Genomic DNA, 21,192 nt, shown 5'->3' with positions numbered 1-21,192 from the left:
TCCTTGCCTGAAGAGGTTGTGAAGGCTAGGACAATAACAGGGTTTGAAAGAGAACTAGATAAATTCATTGAGGTTAAGTCCATTAATGGCTGTTAGCCAGGATGGGTAAGGAATGTTGTCCCTAGTCTCTGTTTGTCAGAGGGTGGAGATGGATGGCAGGAGAGAGATCACTTGATCATTACCTGTTAGGTTCACTCCCTCTGGGACACCTGGCATTGGTCACTGTTGATAGACAGGATACTGGGCTGGATGGACCTTTGGTCTGACCCAGTATGGTCATTCTTATGTTCTTATCCCCATTTCCTGGTTTTGCTTCTGTGGTCAGATCATCTCATTCAGCTATGTCTAAAACAAGTGCAGTTAAGCAATCTTGTGAGCTAGTTGGGACAATTTGATTGTAAGCAAGCTTCTATACTGACCACTATTTTAACTAACAACTAATAGTGTAGATGTAAACTGGTGTAGTTTTGAGTGTCTGGGTACAAGGGTGATGGGAACACTAGAAGTGCATCAAGATAGTTTCTGAACTCATTTAATTTAAAATGAGTACAGTGGAAGTCTCTTGTATTGCACAATCAATGTATGAGATTATTGTGCCAGTCACTTATTTTTGACACAATGAGTAGGCGTTCATGCATAATGGAGAAACCATTGTCCCTTCTCCACAATGTAGCTGTAGGGAGCTGCACACATTCCCTGAGGATCTGTGCTGTATGGGTCTTCATCCACAGCACACTGCAGGGTGTGAGGTGGAGGGTTGGCATATGGTTGGAGAACCTGCAACAATGTAAATTCTCCAAATATAAACCTACCACTGTGTTGTGAGTGGAGGGCAAGTCTGCGGCAGACATCATGACAGCCTTGAGGCTACATAAATAATGGGAAAAGCTCTTTTGGTGTTTCAGTAACCTTCGGAGGGAGGATTCCTTCCCAGGGAGCACTCAAGCCAGATTACTTGGGTTTGAGTAGCAGGAGACAAAATTTGGCCCTAAACATTCCTTTAATACCTTCACAGCTCAAATTAGGTACAGGAGAGAATTACTGTTGATGACATACAATTCAGGGGCCAACCAAGGACCTTAATCCAATTAGGGCAAGAAATTCCATGGTACTAAACCAGATGATCAGTGCACAAAATAGTAAAAAAGAGGATCTTTAACAGGTTTGCATAAAGACTTGCTATAAGTATTTGCCATTGAGAATCATTATTCCACTGCATAATGAAAAACCTACAACTAACAAGACTATAAGCTTAATGGCTACAAATATGCACTAACTATATTTAAATCTTTGGGAATTGTTTTGCTTTGCAAAACCAAAATGCAACATATGCAGTTCTAAATGTTTGTGTATTAAATGGTGTGTTTTCGATTAAAAACTCAAACAAGTAAAACTGTCTTTGCTATTGAAGTGGAATACTAACCATAATACTGGAAGGTCTCTTCACAGTGAAGTCTTTCAAATTAATTCTAAAAATAGAATAAAATATTCAAACTCAAACTTAATTCAAAATTAAAATAAAATCTTCCTCAGTTGTGAGTGTAGGCTCACAAATTCTAAAATACTCAGTGCATTCTGATGTAGGAACCACAGTCCACTGCAGAAGAGAATATTTAATTTAAAAAAATGCGAGAAGGTTCCTGAAATGTGTGCTAAAAATAGAAAATAAGATTAGAGGTTATGTTTCAGACATGGAACCTTCTCTGGGGGAGAAAAATAGAACAAGGTTGCTTCAAGGTCTGTAGCCTGAGGGAGGAAGGGGAGAAAGGCACTAATAAGGGCTAAGCTGAAGGGTAGTTGGGGAATTAAAAAAAATAAAAATGGATTACTCTTCTTGTATGTTGTATCCCCTTTCCTCCCATAATTTGTTGGTGTTTGTCTTTCATGTTGTAAGTTTTCCTGAGAAGACACCTGTCTATGCATTTGTATGGTGGATGCAGTTGTGATTGGACTCTTTGGTTGCTACTGCAAAACTAATAATCCTTGTGGCTAGAAGGTTACTTTTGAAAAATCTAGTTTTATGTAACCATTTAAAAACACAGTTTAGGCCAGATCTGTATACTTGAAACTTGTGCCAATATCGTAATGTCACACGTGGTGCGTGTCTGACATTTTTATACTGTTAATGCCCTACTGTAGACACAGTTTTATTGGCAAAAAAGTACTTTTGACAATATAGCTTATTTCATTTGGGGGGAATGGTATAAGCTGTTGCGGCAGAAGCACATTTTTTGCCAGTATAAACTGTGCCTACATGAGGAGGGTTTGTTGGAATAGCTATATCAGCAAATATTTTCTATTGTAGACCTGGCTTTAAATGCTGACAAAGCATTGTTTTTAAAATGTACTTGATATGTCAGCTGGTATCAGATAAAGGAGACCATGAAGAAATATTAATAATCTTGTTAACATTCCAATATTCATTAACAGAGCTACCACGAAACTTGGCTAGTTAGATATACAGGCCTACTCTTCTGTTGGTGTGCATGCATAGTTCCTAGTAACATTGGAGTTATGTCTCTATAGATCTTAGTTTTCAGCAAGCTCTGATAAATAATAATTTAAGCTTTCAGAATGTTCAGTCTTTAGTACAGTCACTTGTCTCTAATCAACAGACCCCATTTTGTTAGGTTAGATTACTAAATCTATTTATTAAAAGTTGATCTTTTAAGGTGTAACATAGCAGCAGCTATATCTTGTGGCTTCTACTGGGGGAAAACTTAAGTTACACAACTGGAGTCAGAAATGAAGGCTTAAAAGCAACATGAGGACAGATCATGCCTGCCTTGATCTGTTTGTGGTTCGCCTCCATGATACTATCAGTGCCTCTCCACCAACAGGGTCTGATGAAGCCCTCTCTTTGTGGGACCAAGATTGCACTTTTGGGAGGGATAGAGGCTGGACGGACTGGGAGAAGTGTGGGGGGGTGGGAGAGTATTCACACTTTGGCCCTTCAGAACTTAAACTCTGGTTGTATTGCCTTTTCTGTCTAGCCCCTGCCATGGTCACAGGGAGCTGCATCAGTAAGGGGTGTCCTTATAATGGTGCCAATGGAGCAGCTGAGCCAGAGTGTGGGAAAGAAGCCTCTCTGGGAGGAGGTGTCACTGGGGTTACAATGGATGGGGGCATAGGGCCTCCTTCCTGATCTCTTGGGCTACCTACAGATTCTCTTGGGATTGACTATTGTGGGGGATGGATTTTCTGCAAGTGGGCAAACTTCTCCCCACCCCGACAGGACAAGAGCTTATTATCCTTGCTGGGGGTATCCTTGCAGAGGTTTCCCCCTAAGGAGACCCCTGATAGTTTTATTTAAATTAATTTTTCTTTCCACTGACATTGTGACATTTCTTACTATAACTTTTTGTCCCAATATGTTTTGATATGGGGCTAAGATTATATATAATTGTTTGAATTGTTCATACTAGATGTTTAAATTAGCACACCAAATGATCAAAGGCTTTTCTTTGGAAAGATCAAAAGTACAAAAACAAAACTCAATAATTACTGCTGTCCCACAGGTATAAATCTTAAACAGGCCATGTTAGGCCCTCATTTACAACGAGGCAATCTTGTTATTTTGCACAAATGTACTAATAGGAACTTAAAAGCAATTATGTCAACCAACCAAAAGAAGAATTGAGCGTATTCTCTTACGACCTTGTTGACTTTGATAGACTAACAGGAATTAAAAAAAAAATATACATTTGGTTTTGGCACTAAAGTTAGCTGTGTGAATATGCAGAGGGAACAGATCTATTGAGTAAGATAATGCCACTTACCGGTAATCACTTTTCAGAGTATAACCATCCTATCAGATGTGTTTCTGTAGATAAAGCCTTGTTATATACTCATTTGCCATACATGTATTAACTGTTTTTATTATTTGTGATGTTAGTAAGATTTTTGCCAAACTGTTATTACTTTCAGATGCAGCAAACTGCTACTTCTGCAAATTAACATAGGTAGTTATCTTGATATTTTGTAATATTTACTATTATATTTACAGAGCTCTTCAGAGGGCAAACAAAAAAGACATTTTCAAGAATGCTGATTTTTAACTCTGGAATATATTTAGTCTCTCTTAAACAAACCTACCCCAACACATTAGCACTTATATAAGTGACATTTTAATGATTGCTATATGTCTTTCCATACCCAGTACTTTATTCAGTAGTTTAACACCTTAAGCTAGAGAAGTTATGCATGCTGCTTAGATATGTCAGCTGAATTCCATGTATGCTTTTGTAAACAAACAGCTGTTCTAATAAGTACTGTATTTTCAAATCCTTCATATTCTTTATGGGGTTCTGTGCTAATTATGGGAAATTAGAATTATTTTTCAAAAGTGGGACTTGAGTTTTTTTTATAACGCTCACTATGTTTTGTTGTGAAATAAATATTGTTTTCCTGCTTCTCTGAAAATTGCAATGGTCTCTAAACAAATCATTCATTATCTTTTTAATATTAACAATGTTTAGCTTGTTTTTAATCTCAAAGTAAGTTAAATTAAAATTATAAAGGACATGTAAACAAAGTCCACCCAAAAAAGAAAATTTATTAAATTCCTAAAAACACAATATATGTATTACAGTTATAGAAATAAATGTAAAAGAATCCCCCAACACTCATAACTCAGTGTGTGTAACTTCATATTTATATTGTTTAAAGTTGACGTTCGGTGCAACTTCGTGCACAGGATAACAAATTAATGCCATGGTGTAAAATAGGAAACAGTATTACTGAAGCTATTAATAGAGGGCACTACTTATTGAAGTCTCAAAGATTTAATCTATTACACTTCTGGGAAATGTGGAATGAAGCTCACTAGAAAAGACTCTTGTCAAAGAAGGTTTAGGGAGCCTCTTGTTCTACAACATTTATCTTTTATTCTCTTTTGTTTGTTATACCATTAATTATGTTTGTAGGAATTTGAGCATCTCTAGCAAGGATATTTTAGTTATCTGCAGGAAAGCAAGGAGAGGGATCAGATGAGCACAAAGCATTGGGGTTTTTTGTGAGAGAGGGATTATGGTCTTGCAAAATAGTAATACATTGACTGTGCACTTCTCATTTTTGTTTTCTTCTTAAATAGTTAGAATCTGGGCTCAAAATTTGATTTAAACGTTATAAATTAATGTGCAATGTCCTCCATAGTACTGGAGTGACTTTTATGTGGGTTTAAATAATACTTGCTTTTTAAAATCTGGACTGCTTGTGACACTTTCTTTTTAAATCCTAGTTCTTAATGAAGAGAGCAGCGCTATGTTGAGGAGGAGCAAGGAGCTTTTTTGTAATGAAAAATGAGGAATGCTTGTGAGGTATGCATACTACTATTTTAAGGGGTTTAATCTCTGAAATCTCAGGCTTCTATGTCACCCAATAGTACCTTCATCAGCTGTTGAAGTCCATTTTAGATACTTCATTAACATAATGAAACTAGCAGATTATGTCATGAATGTGAGGACAGCAATAAAACACTGTATTGATTATTCTAAAATATGGCCTATCATAAAAACTTAGTTCAAATAATTGTTTGAAATCTTAGCTAACCAAATTACAGAGTAGCCTGTCAATTAGTGCTATTTATGACCTTGCCACTTGCAGTAATTTTATATCATGAGTTTGAGGTGCCTGTAGAAACTATAGTGTTTTCTGCTTTTATATCAAAATCAGCTCATATTTGCACTGGACTGCTTTGGTTTATTTAAATATTGTAATGACTATGAATCAATACTGCCATCCTTACAATGACAGAATTTCCTACGGACTTCAGGGAGCAAAGCTGGTAAATGTAATGTTCAAAGGTAATATGTCAAAATACACTTCTCATTAGTTTTAATTTTTCACTATTACATCTTTCTGCTAATTCCATAATTTTCAACATAAGAGGTGAAGGGCCTAATAACCATGTCCCTATCTTTCCTACATAGAACATGGCTTGCTTTCCTGGGCAAAGCTCCAAGAGTTCACTGGTGAATCTATTGCTATTTAAATAGAGTAAGCCTATAAACCATTTGGAAAGTCTGCTTGTCAAAACACAAGAGTTGTGGCATGGAGACATGAATTTCTATATTAGCTTGACGAGAAAAAGCTCATGTTTCACAACTGTCATGAGGCCTTTAGGCCAATGTATGTGCCGAGGTCAGCATTGTCCTGATATGATGTTTTCCTCTTTTTATTTTTAGAACTCAAAAGAATACATGCTATTCGGAGTACAGAACTCTTATTTAGATAACCATAAGAAATATCTCTTGGAAACAGGAGGGCCTGGATGCTGGATTTTTCGTTTATTTATTTATTTTTTTTTAAAGAGGGAAAATAGTGGGGCGGTGATAATATCACAGTAAACAGACTCTATAAACTGTATTACAAGGAATGAAAATTCTGGATCGAGTTTAGTATTTTCCTGGTACATTAGTGTTGTTTAATTTTGTTTAATATCCATAAGTAGAGTGAATAATTTATACGTGGAAATATTTGGCAGCTATAGCTATTTCATTTGTACATACACACATCAGAAATAACACTGTTTAAAGAAAAATCATATTTGTAATTTTTCACTGGGATGCAGTGCAGTCTAAAGAGAATGTGGAAGATACAATCTTAAGCAGCATTACAGTGAAATCACAGAAGAAATGTGTATTTGGGAAAAAAATTATGTGGGTATTGAGTTGCAGTTATATGTTGAGACAGATTCTTCTCTCCTACTCTTATTGTTGCAAACATCTAAGAAGGGCATTCCTCTTACTAGTCTTGTAGTTACTTTAATATTCAGGGCTTGCTGTGTGCCATCAATCTCCCATACTTGTAGTGTTCATATATATTACATAAAATATCTCTCCAGCCACTCACTGAAGAGTTTTAAATGGCTAACTGAATGAAGATAATTTATATTCAGTTCATTGTTTCAATGTATTGCTGACTAAAGTCTTGTCTATTAATCCTTCTATGTAATAGAAATAAGATCTAAAAGGTATAACAAAACCGAACTCATTAAAGGAGAGCCTGACTTCTAAAGGTCATGTCTATTATAAAACATGCCATGGGAATGCACTAACTAAAATCAGTCTATCTAAAAATACGGCTTAGAGATTTAGCAACCATTTCAATAGACGTGCTCACTTAGGTGTGTATAATCACATACAAATAATGTAAACTATGTAAATAACTATTTAATCTATATTTATGAAAATTAATTTCTATGCTTTCTAGAAAAGTCCACTTAAATATATTAAAAAGTGTTTTTAACTTATAAGGGCGGTCTCACTCAGAGGTTTAAGTTTGAGAGCCACTGTTTGAGAGCCACTGACCTAAATAGCAAACCTGTTAAAGTGCTTTCTTTGACCTCAGATACTCTACTGTGATTCCCAGTGTTCAGTATTGGAACTTTCTGCTTTGATATATATCACAAAGTAAGGCTACACTGTCTCACTATCCATATAATCAGTTTCCACAAATTAATAACACTAAATTGATTCCGTAGAGACTTTGGTATCAGAATCTTATGCATTAAGTCACTTTTCCTGCATAATATAATCTTAGCCCAGATTCTCTGCTCTGTATGAGTTTGTGTCAAAGTATAAAATGATGATGAATTAAATTTCTGTGGAGCAGCAACAGGTTTGCATGTAATCTGTACAACTTTCTAAATATCCTTAAACAAGTCATCTTTGTGCAGTAAATACAGTTTTCCTCATAGGAAGTGATCCTATCCTAAGGCTTTTCATATAATGAAGTGATTGAGGCATCTCCAGAGTGTGTTGGAATACTTCAAAGGACCAACTACTCCCTTACTCCTGTAGAAGAGCAATTCATTCCTGTAGAAGAGCAATTCATTCTACAAGTAGTCCCATTAAACCATTTTCTTAAATGTGACTAGTTGTAGAGTATCGTCTTTGAGCATGGTTATCAAAAACTGGCCCTTAGTAAAGTCAGCGCAGCAGTCAGAAATCATAAATAGCTTTGCAGAACTTTTTTTTTGCTTAGACTAAAGGCTTGTCTACATTTCCCTGCAGAGCAGACTATGGGGTATGAACTGCAGCACACACTGAAATATTGTGCTGTAACTGCCCTTGCTAGCACAAACTAAAAGGTTCATAGTTTGTTATAGTATTACATTAATGTGAACAAGTTACCCTTTAGTTTGTGCTACCAAGGTCTACACGGGGCAGTTACAACAGTACATCAGTGTGTGCTGCAGTTCATACCCACGTAGTCTGTGGCATGGCCATGAAGACAAGACCTTAGTTCCAGCGCTGCTAAGGCTCAGGATACGCAGAGTCAAAGTAACTTTCTCACATTTTTCTTTGTTTATATAAGGCAACAGGACTGACTACTTACAATAGTACTTGAATTTGATTATTTGACCCACAACCCTCTTCTTTTCTTGCCTTTCATTTCCTGAAGCCTATGCACCAAATATAGGGTTTCATAATTAACAGAATGAGAGAAAAAGTTGAGGCTTTGGTATTGTTTGCTCTGGTCATATTTTGATCTTAGAAGGGACAAACAATCCTGGACCTTCCTGTTTCCTGGACTGGAGAAATTCAGTATTAATCAGAGAAGAGAGGATGGAGAACAATCTGGCATCAGATAGACTCTTATCATGGGTGCTTTAACAATTTGTATAGTGGGGGTGCTGAGAGCCATTGACCCAAACTGTAAAACCCTGTATGTGATGGAAATCACTTCAAGCCAGAGGGTACGGCAGCATCCCCAACACACCTAGTTCCAGCACCTATGACTCTTATTGTGGGTTCACTAGTTTCCACAATTTGCTGCTTGTGGGGCTGGGTTTAAATGGAAATTGTTTTGAAAGGAAGTGGTTTTGTGATTCTGGTACAGGAGGGGGGCTCTCTGGCATTTTTTCAGTTAGAAAATAGTCTGATTTTTGGGGTGGAAACATTCAATGGCAAGTAGAATAAGCTGGTCAGGTATACTTAAATTCTTTATTAAATTTGTAAGTTAGTACTTTGCAGTTGGTGGTTCTGTCATGCTATAGCCAAAACTGGATGCATACTTATGGTTCAGCCCTGCTAAATCATCTATGTTTGGACTGTTGTTAAGGGAGTCCATGGATTCCATGACTTTTCTGTGTTAAATTAATTGAATTAGACATTTTGAGGATTTTTATGGTTTGATGTGATAGTAAACAATTGAACAACCTATCTTGAGAGCAGTAAAGTTAAACCATTTACTTCATGAGAGTCTAGCAGAGAGTAGGAGCCACATGAAAGCACCTAAATACCATGATGGGTGCCAAATGAATGTTTGTAGTAGTATTAAAACTTTATGAATTTTCTTCTTCTGAAGCATCAGCAGAGTTAGGCCAATAGTCTCTCTTTCTTTTTAGGATCAGAGGGATAGCTGTGTTAGTCTGTATCCACAAAAACAACGAGGAGTCCAGTGGTGCCTTAAAGACTAACAGATCTGTTAGTCTTTAAGGTGCCACCGGACTCCTCGTTGTTTCTTTTTAGGGCAGCTCTGCTATCCTTAGTTGTGAGCAATTACCACAGCAAATACACTGTTCTTATTGGCAAAAAGTTTTTTGTTGAAAACATTTTAAAAATAAGGATTATTTTTCCTTCTCTTCCTTCAGCCATTAATGGAGGATGTACTAGTGCTTCATCAGGAACCTATCTATTCAGTTTAAGTGTAATGGATTAGTTGATCTTTTATGTATGGAAAAACTGTAATAAGTTAGTCATGAATACTAATGCCTTCCATATGTTACTTTGTAATCTGTTGTTTCATACAAGCAGTTATTTTAAGCAAAATAAATATGAAAGAAGAAACTCAAGTTCTAGATGCATGTTAAGCACTGTATCACAGATAACAGGCGGTAGTATGTTTTAAGATGCTTTGATAAGGGCACTAGGTACTTACTTTTGCTCATATTGCCAAATTAAACAAAGTATCTGTAAAGTGCTGCCTCTAAAGCTATCATGGTATGATAACTTGAAAATACTGCAGTATTTCAGAAGCTAACTGCTGAACAAACTACTCAGTAATGGCTTTCAATGGACTAGATTAATTCTCAAGTTGTGGAGAAGACTCTTACAAAGTGTCTGGTCTTCCTCCATCCTCCCCCACTAAATTCCTGAAGCTTCTATTGATAGCAGCTTTTCAGGGCAGGGTTTTGTCTTTATCTGTTTTTGTAAGATATCTGTTACCGCTGATCAATATTATAAAACAAATATCAGATAGCCAAAATAAAATCATTAGCACAAAGGAGTTAATATTGGCTTGTTTTGAGAAGGTCACTTTAGAGATCCAACAAAGCTATTCCATCACCCAAGAACATTTAAAACCCAGCCATATCTTAGCAATAGCAAACCTTTTCCCCTTAATTTTCTATCACTGGCGAAGTTCTGTGAAGTGGAAGTCATGGTTGGAGAGCTAGCATAGTAAATTCACTAAAACCCACTTGTTGTTTCTAGACCTTCATTTTTATATCTGTTGATATAAATTTGAAATATTTACAAATAAACTTGCTTGCTAGTTAGAGGTCTGATTACATTTGTCTTTAACTTGGTTAAGGTGAACAACTTATTTTACTTCTTGAATCAAAATTACGACTTGTTAAAAAGTATCTTGTACCAGCCAAAAACTAGGCAGGGAAATTACTAGTAGTTTATCTTAACAAAAGGTAAAATTGCTTTCAAGACAGTTAAATTAGAAAAGGTGTGTAAAACAAAATGTACTTCTCTTTTATGTTAAATATTTATTATACAGAAAACTAATGTTTGAGAAGGACATAAATAGCTCTATATTGTAACTTTTTACAGAGGTTACCAGGTTTACAGTCAATAGGTTGGTTATTACTATGCTTATGACAGTTATCTTCAAAAATCTGTCATTTAGAACTTGTGTAGCCTGTATATGTTCTTCGAGTTTTTTGCTCATGTCGATTCCATTCTAGGTGTGTGCACGCCCGCGTGCACAGTCGTCAGTGATTTTTGCCTTAGCGGTATCCGTAGGGTCAGCTGTGGCACCCTCTTGAGTGCCATGCTCATGTGTCAGTATATTAGGTGCCGCCACCCCTATGCCCTCTCAGTTCCTTCCTGCTTGTGGCAATTGGTCGGAGCGCTTCTTTCCCTTGCCTAGCAAGTGGTTAGTGGTTTCTCCTTTGATTTATGTTTTAGTGTTTTTGTAAATATTTTTGTTGACAGTAGTTAGCTTAGTGAAGTAGTTGTTAAGCATTGTAGTTAGTAAGGGTATGTCTACACTTACCAGCGATCGATCCACTGGGGGTCGATTTAGCAAGTCTAGTGATCACTCTCCTATAGACTCTGGTACTCCACTGGAACGAGAAGTGTACGGTAAGTCAATGGGACACTTTCTCTCATCAACCCAGTGCGGTGTAGACTCCGCAATAAGTCGACCTAAGCTACGTGACTCGCATAGCTGAGTTTCGTAACTTAGGTCGACTTAGCCCCGTAGTGTAGACCAGGCCTTAGTTAAGGTCCCTGTGGGGACTTTGCCCCAGATGGGGCATGCCCTGGTCTCCAGGTTTTAAGCCCTGTGCTGACTGTAACAGGCCTATGCCTGTTAGTGACCCCTATAGCAGCTGCCTGAAGTGCTTGGGGAATCGCATGTAAAATAAAAGTGTCGTACCTGTAAGAACTTTCGTCCCAAGACACAGAAGGAACACGACATCCGTTTGAGGGCTCTCCTCATGGTGGTGGCTGTCTGGCCGGCTTTGGAGCTGTCCTGGCCAGACTCGACTCCCAGTACTTCTACCTCATTGTGCAGTGCATCCCCAGCACCGGGTTATACCTGGCACCGCTCCCCTTCACCGGTGCCTAAGAAGAAATTGAAGAAGCATGACTTGGCACCGAGCAAGAAAAAACAAGGGGCGTTGGGTAAAGGACCCTGTTCGGACTGCCCACCCGCCCCGGAACCACCTGGGGGTGCCTCCCCATTGGGCTTTCTAGTACCCAGTAAGTGGTACAGGTCCCAGACTCTTGGCAGAGCCGCTGTCTTCCCAGGTTCTCCCGGTGTCCAGAGAGCAAAACCTAATCTCCTAGCGCAGCTGTCACTGCATCTTGCCATGACCCTAGGAAAGGCTCCCTACAAGGGAAAGCCAGCCGTAACAACCTCCCAGAGGGTGAGCGAATGCCCCTGGTTCCTGGAGCCGTGGCAGCGCTCTCAATCACCATATCTCAGATATCTGCGTCAATCCAGGTCGTCGGTTTGCGGCTTCGGATCGCCAGAACCATACTCCTGGTCTCCACCCTGTTGACGAGGTTCACCCAGACAGAGATATCTGTCACCTTATGGCTGGTACTGGTTATCCTCCCACCAACCATCTTGACGATATGGGTCGCTGACACCTAGACCATGGGAATTGTCCCCAACAAGGTCCCAATCCCCCTGCTCCCGGCACTGATCTGCTTATTCAAGACATCTTTCACCTACAGCGATGGTTAGCCACCAGACTCAGGCATCGATGGCTTCACTGTGGTCATTGGAAGGGGATTCCTCTGGCACGGAAAGGGAGTTCAGCCCCTCACCAAGGTAGGACGGCGTGACTTGGCACCTGAGTCTGTGTCCACCTCCACAATGTCATCTTGGCAGCAGGGCCAGTGGCTGGCGCAGTGGCCATACTGGAGTGCCTGGAGCATGCCAATTATGACAGTACCTCCTTTGAACCAATTGTCAGTTGCCACTTCAGAGAAACAGGAATGGTGTGAGAAACTCAATCGGACACCGGGGTGGAGGAGCGAGTGCACACCACAAAGCCTTCCCACATGAGGGATGAAGCCTTGGACCCTCCCCCGGTGGTCCAGTCATCCTCATCTTCTCCATATGAGGCAGTTGCAGGGCCCTCCCATGCTAGCCCACCAAATGATTTTAAGGCACGCACCAAGACCTGCTCCGAAGGGTGGCCACGAACTTAGGCCTACAGGTGGAGGAAATGGCAGAGCAATCGGAAACCTTGTTTAATGTGCTCTCCACATCAACCGCATGTGCCATGCTCCTGGTGCACGATGGGGTCCTAAAGATTGCCAAAGTACTCTGGCAAACTCCATCCTGAACCATGCCCACCTCCAAGAGGGCTGAAAAGAAGTATTTTGTCCTAGCCAAGGGCTTTGAATATTTGTACACCTACCCTCCCTCGGGGTTGTTGGTTGTTTCTGAGGCCAACAAGAAAGACAGGTAATCCAGTTCTACTGGAAAGAGGCCAAGAGGCTGGACCTTTTTGGAAGGAAAATTTATTCCACAGCCAGCCTTCAGTTCAGGGTCGCAAACAACCAAGCACTTTTCGGGAGACATAACTTTAACTTATGGGACTCCCTGTTTGAGCCATTGGCTTCCTGTTCCCTTCTTTTACTCTCTTGGAAGGTGTCATTCTTGATGGCCATAACATCTGCTCGTAGGGTCTCTGAGATTAGAGTGCTTACCTCAGAGCCGCCCTATACGGTGTTTTTCAAGGACAAAGTCCAGCTGCAGCCGCACCCAGCTTTCCTGCCCAACGTTATTTCACAGTTTTACATGAACTAGGACATGTTCTTGCCAGTCTTCTTTCCAAAGCCTCATGGGTCTGAGGAGAACCATAGATTGCGCTCTCTTGTTAGGAGAGCACTAACCTTTTATATCGAAAGGACCAAGCTGTTTCGTAAGTCGATGCAGCTGTTTGTCACAGTAGCAGTATCTGGTTTTGCTATGAACAGGCAAAAGTGCCTCCTCCGGTGATTGTAACTGCTCACTCGACTAGGGTGCAAGCCTCATTGGTGGCCTTTCTGGCTCAAGTGCCTATTCGAGAAATCTGTAGGCCTGATACCTGGTCATCTGCAGGCCTGATACCTGGTCATCTATCCACACGTGTACATCTCATGTGCTTACCCAGCAAGCCCAAGACAAAGCTGGCTTTGGTAGAGCAGTGTTGCAAGCTGCACAATTGTGAACTCCGAGCCCACCTGCAGGGATACTTCTTGAGTCACCTAGAATGGAATTAACGTGGAAGCACTCGAAGAAGAAAAAACAGTTACCTATCTTTCATAACTATTGTTCTTCAAGATGTGTTGCTCGTGTCCATTCCATTACCTGCCCTCCTACCTCTCTTACAGAGTTGTTATCAAGAAGGAACTGAGAGGGCGTAGGGCCGGCTGCTCCGAAGAGGGCGCCACTGCCGACCCTACGGATACTGCTAAGGCAAAAATCTCCAACTGTGCACGTGGGTGTGCACATACCTAGCTAGAATGGAATGGACAGGAGCAACATATCTCAAAGAACAACAGTTATGAAAGATAAGAGGTAATCGTTTTTTGTTGTTGTTGCTTTTTTACCTTTTTTTTTTTTTTTGAATCATATCACTATCCCTGTAGTGAAGCTTTGTGCTGAACTACCTTTGCAGACTTAAATTTATTTGTTCCTTATCAGTCAGAAATTCCATTATCTTGTGATCCAAATTGTAATCATAATGCTGCTGGCACTATTAATTCTCAAGTTGAGAGTACTGGAGAAGTTCGGATTGAAATAGAATTGAAATTGCATCAGTGGAAAAATGGGGTTGAAATTTGCCTTTTGAATGCTAATTTAATATTTATTCTATTTCACTTCTGGTACATATTGGTGTTAATGTCCTTGTCAGCACATTAGTAGAGTGTACCTATTCAGTAGAGCAGGGGTAATCAATTGTTCTTTGTTGAAGTCCAGATTTCTTGTTCAAGGTATAGTCAAGGTCCAGACTCCAGAGAAAATTATTAAAAAAACCCAGTAATGATAAGTAGTGAATAAAAAGATTTCAGGATCCATTCAAAAGTGTCTAGTGGATTTGGCCTGCGGTCCACCTATTGACTACCCTTGCTGTAGAGGCTAAACTTGCTCTATAACTGTGGATTTAATATACATGTTTAACTCAGGATACCGTAAAAACAGAAAACCAAAACCCAGCTACCCAACAAAAGATCAAAGCCATTTAGTGTAAAAGTTGTTATACTGATGTTTCTCTTCAAACCAAAACATTCTTTTTTCTGTAGTTGGAGGCTTTTCCTTTTCATTCTTACTATTTTTATAAAATAGGCATGGATGGTATTTTTTGTTTTAAAGTTGTTCCCTTAACCTATGTATTTTCTAGGAGCCTGAAACTTCATCTAAAATAAATAAATAATTTTCAGGGTGTCAATACTAGTTCATTTGGGTCCTTGACTACTACTGTTTTCTCACAAAGGAGGGATAGCCAAAAGTCTAAAAAACAAAAACAAACCAAGAAAACCCTATTCCTCCTCCCCCACTAGGCACCCCCCTACCATCTGACCAGGAAATTGACTTTTCCATTTGACTGAAGCTTTGCTACATTTTACCATCTCTTGGTTATTTCCAATATGTTGTACATGTGGCTGCACTTGAAGACCACTCACATGTAAACAAAAATATCTAATAAATGCTGTTTTTCCTTTGTGATTGCACATGTCCATTTCATTTCATGTAGGTGCATGCCCAGTGCTCTGTTGTCAGAGATTTTTCCCTCGGCAGCACCTGTGAGGGTGCTGCTCATGCCCTCTGCTGCCTCATGCTGCTGTGCGATGGTATGAAGGGCAGAGCTGCTCCCAAATCCATCCCCAGTTCCTTCTTAGTGTCCGTGACGGTTGCTGGAAATTCTGTCTTGCTACTACTAGTTTCCCTTGTTCTACATTTACATATAGTATGTGTCCTCATTAATAGTTTTAGTATTAGAATAGCTATGTAGTAGGTTTCCTTTATTGAGGTACTTTTTTGTACTGTTCAGCTCCCACCATTTGGGTACTGGAACCCGATGCGGGGGCATTCCTCTGTTCCGAGGCTTCAAGCCCTGTGATGCGTGCAAGAAGCCGATGCTGGGTAGTGATTCACACTCCAGGTGCTTGAAGTGCCTAGGAGAGGCTCATGTCAGAGACAGTGCCAAATCTGCAGGGACTTTAAGACCAGAACTAAAAAGGACAGGGAAGTCAGACTAAAATACCTTCTGATGGAGGCATCCCTGGGCTCACACTCTGAGCATCCCTATTTGAGATGTGTCCTGAGCTTTGATTAAGAACACACCTGTTTTGACAGACTCTCAGTGCTGGTCTCCTTCTCTGGTACGGAGGAAGAGGCTCCAAAAGACTGTGTTCAAGGATTCAGTATCTGGGAGATTGAGGTCCCTAGCACTACAGTCGAGAAAATATGCTGCAGTGAGGTTAGAGCGTCAGTCAGGTTTTTGAAGGGTCTGGACCAGTGATATCCCCAAGTAAAGGCTCCTCTTTCCCCCTTGGGACTTGAACCTCATATTGGCAAAGCTAGTGGATCATCCCTTTGAGCTGTTAGCTACACGTTCATTACTTCATCTCTCAGACAAGGTAGCCTTTTTGGTAGTGTTCATCTCGGCCAGGAGAGAGGATGAATTACGTGCTCAAATCTCTGGACCTCTGTGTATAGTCTTCTGAAAGGACAGGTATACCTATGACATCATCTGAAGTTTGTGACCAAACTGGTATCTCTCTTACACAACAGTCAGGCAATATATATACCCACTTTCTTCCCAAACCCTAATTCTCATAAGGATGAAGAAAGACTCCACATATTGTATGTTAAGAGAGGGTTAGTGTATTACTTGGACAGGGCTAAACCATTCAATTTGTCTGCAATTGCCACAAACAATTGCAAAGAAAATTTAAAGGGACTTTTGGTCTCTTCTCAAAGAATCTCATGATGGCTCTCTTCTTCCATTGGCTATTTCATAGAACAACCCTATGAAAGTTCTCTGAACAGGGAGCTAGCATGTTCAACTGGATCTCACACAGACTCTGCTGCCTTTCTAGTCCAAGTGTGTATTTTGGACATTTGTAGAATTGCAACTTGGTCTTCAGTGCATACCTTTCCTCCCATTATGCCATCTCTCAGCAATCTAGAGAAGATGCCAGATTTAGATATGTAAGTCCTTTGATCATTATTGAGGTAGATTCCAATCCCACCTCCAGATCGAACTGCTTGTGAGTTATCTGAAGTAGAATGGAGATGTGCAATCATTCAAAGAAGAAATGGTTACTAACCTATTCCATAACTGTTGTTCTTAAATATGTGTTTCCAGAGTCTGTCCAGTAAAAAGGAACTGAGGGGGTTAGGAGTGGCTCTGCTATTTTAGTAGTGCATGGCCGCAGAGGGTTGCATGCACTGCCTCAACAGGTACTGCTGATGGAAAAAGCTCCAACAGGAGTGCACTGGGTGTGCACACACTTGTACACGTCCATTCCACTTCACATCTTGAAGCACAACAGTTACGGAATGGGTTAGTAATAGTTTCTTCTCGTGTTGAACTTATTACACTTGTGTTGTAGAGATCCTAGATTTTCCTGGCAAGCAACTTGTTTTTAATCGGAATTCTAGGTGTTGATCTAGGAAGCCTTAAGGTTTGGATCCTGGCTGCTACCTATTTTAGGTCTGATCCAAAAACTTTTCCTTCCCGCTCTGCCTTCCCACCCATTTATATTAATAATTCAGGCAGCTGAGATGCACTTTCATAAGTTTCCTGATTTTTAGTTCTGGGGATGGAGGAGCAGGGGTTGGTGTGCAGATTTTATTTTTTCATTATTGTGAAGTCTGAATAACTCCACTGGCATCAGTGGGATGATTTTGGATTCACACAGGATTTATATTGCGGAATTTGGCCGGGTGTATGCTCTTTGGGAGGCCCTTGACTCTGGCAGTTTGCTGACCTTCAGGCCTTGCAGCAGGCTTTGTTTGCTCAGGCTTTTCCTGAGTAAGTAGTCTGAGTGGGTCCAGGGTGTATGTGTTTTTTTTTTTCTTCTCCTTTTTGGCTTAGAGTTCTCTTTTTGAGGAATTAGCTGAATTAACTTAGTTACATTCATATTTGACTTTTTAAACTATGATGAATGTACCTAGAAACTGATGGGCACGTGTCTTACAAATCTAAAATAATAATAAAAAAACACCCTAGTACACCATTTGAAAATATGATGGTCTTTTTAAGAGACTTACAAAAATATGTGCCTGAGTTGCCAGACTCTGATATCATATCTCATTCTTATGTATGAGTTATGACCATAACTCCCCACACACTGAGAGGATAATAGACCCCATTGAGAATACCATCACATCAGTTTCAGAACGCTAGTCAGAGCGCCCCCCCCCTTTTTTTTAAATCACTTTAATGATCCACAGATTTCACCAGAGTTGTCTTACTTGTGTACTAAATGGAAGTGAGTGAAAGGAAATCTATTTTAGTCAGTCAGTATTCATTCTGAGCCTTATTTATTTTTCAACTCATGGATTCCCATATCTGTAAATATATTTTTTTATGTTAATAGTACATAGACAAAGTAATTTTACTATAAATACATACATCAAGGAATTCAACTTCGATTTGCAGTTTAATAGATTTTTCTGGGATTAACTTCCTCCGGCTCATTTTTATGAATATCACCATTGTCTCCAAAGTGTGGTACAAACTGCATATTTACATTTTTGACTGTTAATATGCTGTTCTTGCATAGTTATAATGAAATCCTTTGAGTTCTTTCTAAAATGGCAGGAGTTGGCTGATATAAAGTGCAAACTGTTATAATATGGAGCCTACAGATTTTTCATAGTTGCACTGGATTCATGGACTTAAACAATAGCATGGAAAAAATGAGTGAAAACAATATTATGGACTGAAGAAAAGCTATAGAAAGAGGGAAAAGGCAGAGAGGAAAGATCATTCACTTTTATTTTGTGCAATATACATTGCAAATTTCATTGTGGTGTGTATAATAAATGCATGTAGTATTACACACATACTCAATGTCAAGAATAAGAGGTAAGGTTTGGAGCATTCTTGCCATTAAGATTAGACGATTTTAGGGTACTAAGGAGTTCCAGGTGTCCTAAAGGTTGTCTTATGTTGGTTTTACTTATGGATATGCCCATGATGGCACTATTTAGAAATTCAATAAGAATAAAAAAGTTATTTTGTGAAACTTGAGTCCCAAATTATAAATAATTTTCTGCTTGGAAGTAGTTTATTTTCTGAGCATGAGTGTCAGTTCTCCTTCAACAACAAAATTTGGAAAAGCCAAGTCTACATGTGTCATATTCAAAGCATTGAACTAGCACATGGGAATGTGACAGTGAAGTGATTATTCTGTTATCTTTCTTCAAGCAGGTAGAAATGGTCCAGAAATAAAAATACTTAAAAATCCTAAGATTTTGGCCAAATGTTGTGTTACCATTTTACTCTTCAGAGTAACATAAATATCCACTGTGTGTACAAATTGATAACCCGCTCTCTTGTTCTCAGTACATTTGTATGCAATCAGGAAAACTGACATTTTAATCAAGCTTTCCCCAAGGCATTGTAACTTGTCTAGCAAGGAGGAAAAAAAATGCATCACTGCATTTTGAAATGTTGAATTGGGAGACTGAGAGTGAGAAAATAATCCCTGAAAACAACACGTTAATACTTCAGTGTAACACTTGAAACAAAAAGCAGTAATAGTGTGCTAGCTAGCATTTTTAAAAGTGGCTTCTAAATTAAGTATCTCAGCGATAGCCACTACTGGTTATGGTTTCTTGAAAATACTATCTTTTGGGTGACAACTATACTTATTGATCATTATTTTAATGCCAGGTTATCCTTCCCATTGTACTTGGATCCATTCTTCCTCCTCAGTTAGGAGACACCCTGGTCTCTGTCTGAGCAGTTGGTTATTGGCAATTAAGTCGTGTATATCAAACATTTTCAATATTTACATGAATAAATAAAAATCTCTTGAGTATGAAAATAATAGTGGAAACTTAAAATTATAAATGAATGCTAAAATCTATTTTTGCAACAATTTTGAGCAATAGCTTTCATATACTAAGTTGAGTCAACAGAAAAAGGAACATATGTTCAAGAATGCAAATGCTCCTCACTAAAGCACCAGAATTTAAAAAAAACATTTTAAAAAATTAAACATGGGATACCATTTATAAATCATAACCACTATTTCTCCTAGGAGAGCATCTGCAATTATATTGCCCTTGCACTATCATGTTGATTATATTTATAGAGATACAAAAGTATGGTTAATAATTATTAATAGTTTCACTATTGTCTGACCAAATTATCGTGCCTGGCATTGTACCCTTTAACAAACCCATCTTTGATGGATTGTCAGAGGAAGCAGTTTCCACAAAAAGTGAGGGCCATCTACTGATAAAGTTCTGGAAAGTATATTGTAAGGAACTCTGGCAGAGCTGCTCAACTGATCTTTACTACTGGCACAGAGTATAGACTGATAGGTCAAGGGAGTTGTTTGTACATCTTAAAGGTTTTATTTTATACTCCAGGGGGAATTTAGCACCAAAAAATTAAAAATTCTGCACTGAACATTTTAAAATTCTGTATATTTTATTTGTCAAAATAACAATATAATCGTGAGAGTTTCAACTATTTTGGTAATTTATTTCAGAATACCTGTCAGCAAGTATGTCTGTAACAATACATACAACAAAAAAAGATCCAGGAAATGTGTTTTTGACAAATAAGCATATTAATAAAGAATTTTGGATAATAATTAATTTTAAAGTACAATACATAAACGTATTTCCACCCCCCTCAGAAGCAGTGCAAAGGCCTGGAGGAGTCAGGGGTAACAGACAACTTGAGGGAGAGGGAAGTAATTGCTGGGAAGGAGTGTGAGAATGAACTTGGAGGGTTACTGAGTGTGGGGGAGAGACATATAGAACAGGATTTATTTGCGGGGGAGAGATTAAGGAGCCTCCTCCATGCAGACCCTGGCTGACCCCTAGCCTCTTTGTCAGGCACATCTGCCACTGTCCTCAGGTGTCCCTGCAGCCCCACTCGGCCACCCCCTTTCCCGTTCCCATTTGTCCCTGCGTCCCCTTCCCCCATCCTCATGTGGCCCTGCACCCCCACTCAGCCACCCCTTTCCTATCCCCATGTGTCCCTGCACCCCCTCCCCCTGTCCTCATGTGGCCCTCCACCTCCACTTCCCTTCAGCCCCCCGCCCCAGTCTGTCCCCCACTAGCCTTTCTAAACCCCAGTCTGTGATCCCCCTAGCAGCCCAGTGTGCCCCACGCTGTCCATCCCCCTATGCCCTGTGCCTCCTGACCTGGCCCCTCGGGCAGGGCACTGTGAGGAATGCAGCCTTTTCTCTTCCCTATCTGCAGCTGGTTCTGCTCCTGCCTGGGAGCAGCTGCTCTGTATTCTAGTGCCACAACAGA

General features: G+C 39.6%; 1 protein-coding gene across 9 annotated transcripts in view; it reads left to right on the top strand.

The window, feature by feature from the left end:
* The window catches only part of GARRE1 (granule associated Rac and RHOG effector 1), a 95,312-nt gene that overhangs the window by 18,351 nt on the left and 55,769 nt on the right, over positions 1 to 21,192 (top strand). For 5 of the 9 annotated variants that reach the window (XM_039502960.1, XM_039502955.1, XM_039502958.1 and 2 more), the window contains exon 2: positions 5,240 to 5,318. The exons of 2 other annotated variants lie outside the window; for them this stretch is intronic. In XM_039502960.1, the coding sequence (XP_039358894.1) occupies positions 5,301 to 5,318 (18 nt within the window). In that variant the 5' untranslated portion in view covers positions 5,240 to 5,300. Of the gene's footprint in view, positions 1 to 3,927; positions 3,963 to 5,239; positions 5,319 to 21,192 lie in introns of all 9 variants that reach the window. 2 more of the 9 variants (XM_039502954.1, XM_039502961.1) reach the window with 1 other exon arrangement.

Source organism: Mauremys reevesii, linkage group 16 (assembly GCF_016161935.1).
Source record: "Mauremys reevesii isolate NIE-2019 linkage group 16, ASM1616193v1, whole genome shotgun sequence".
Lineage (NCBI taxonomy): Eukaryota > Metazoa > Chordata > Testudines > Geoemydidae > Mauremys > Mauremys reevesii.
The sequence above is the reverse complement of the archived record's forward strand: the minus strand, read 5'-3'. Positions and strand labels throughout refer to the sequence as shown.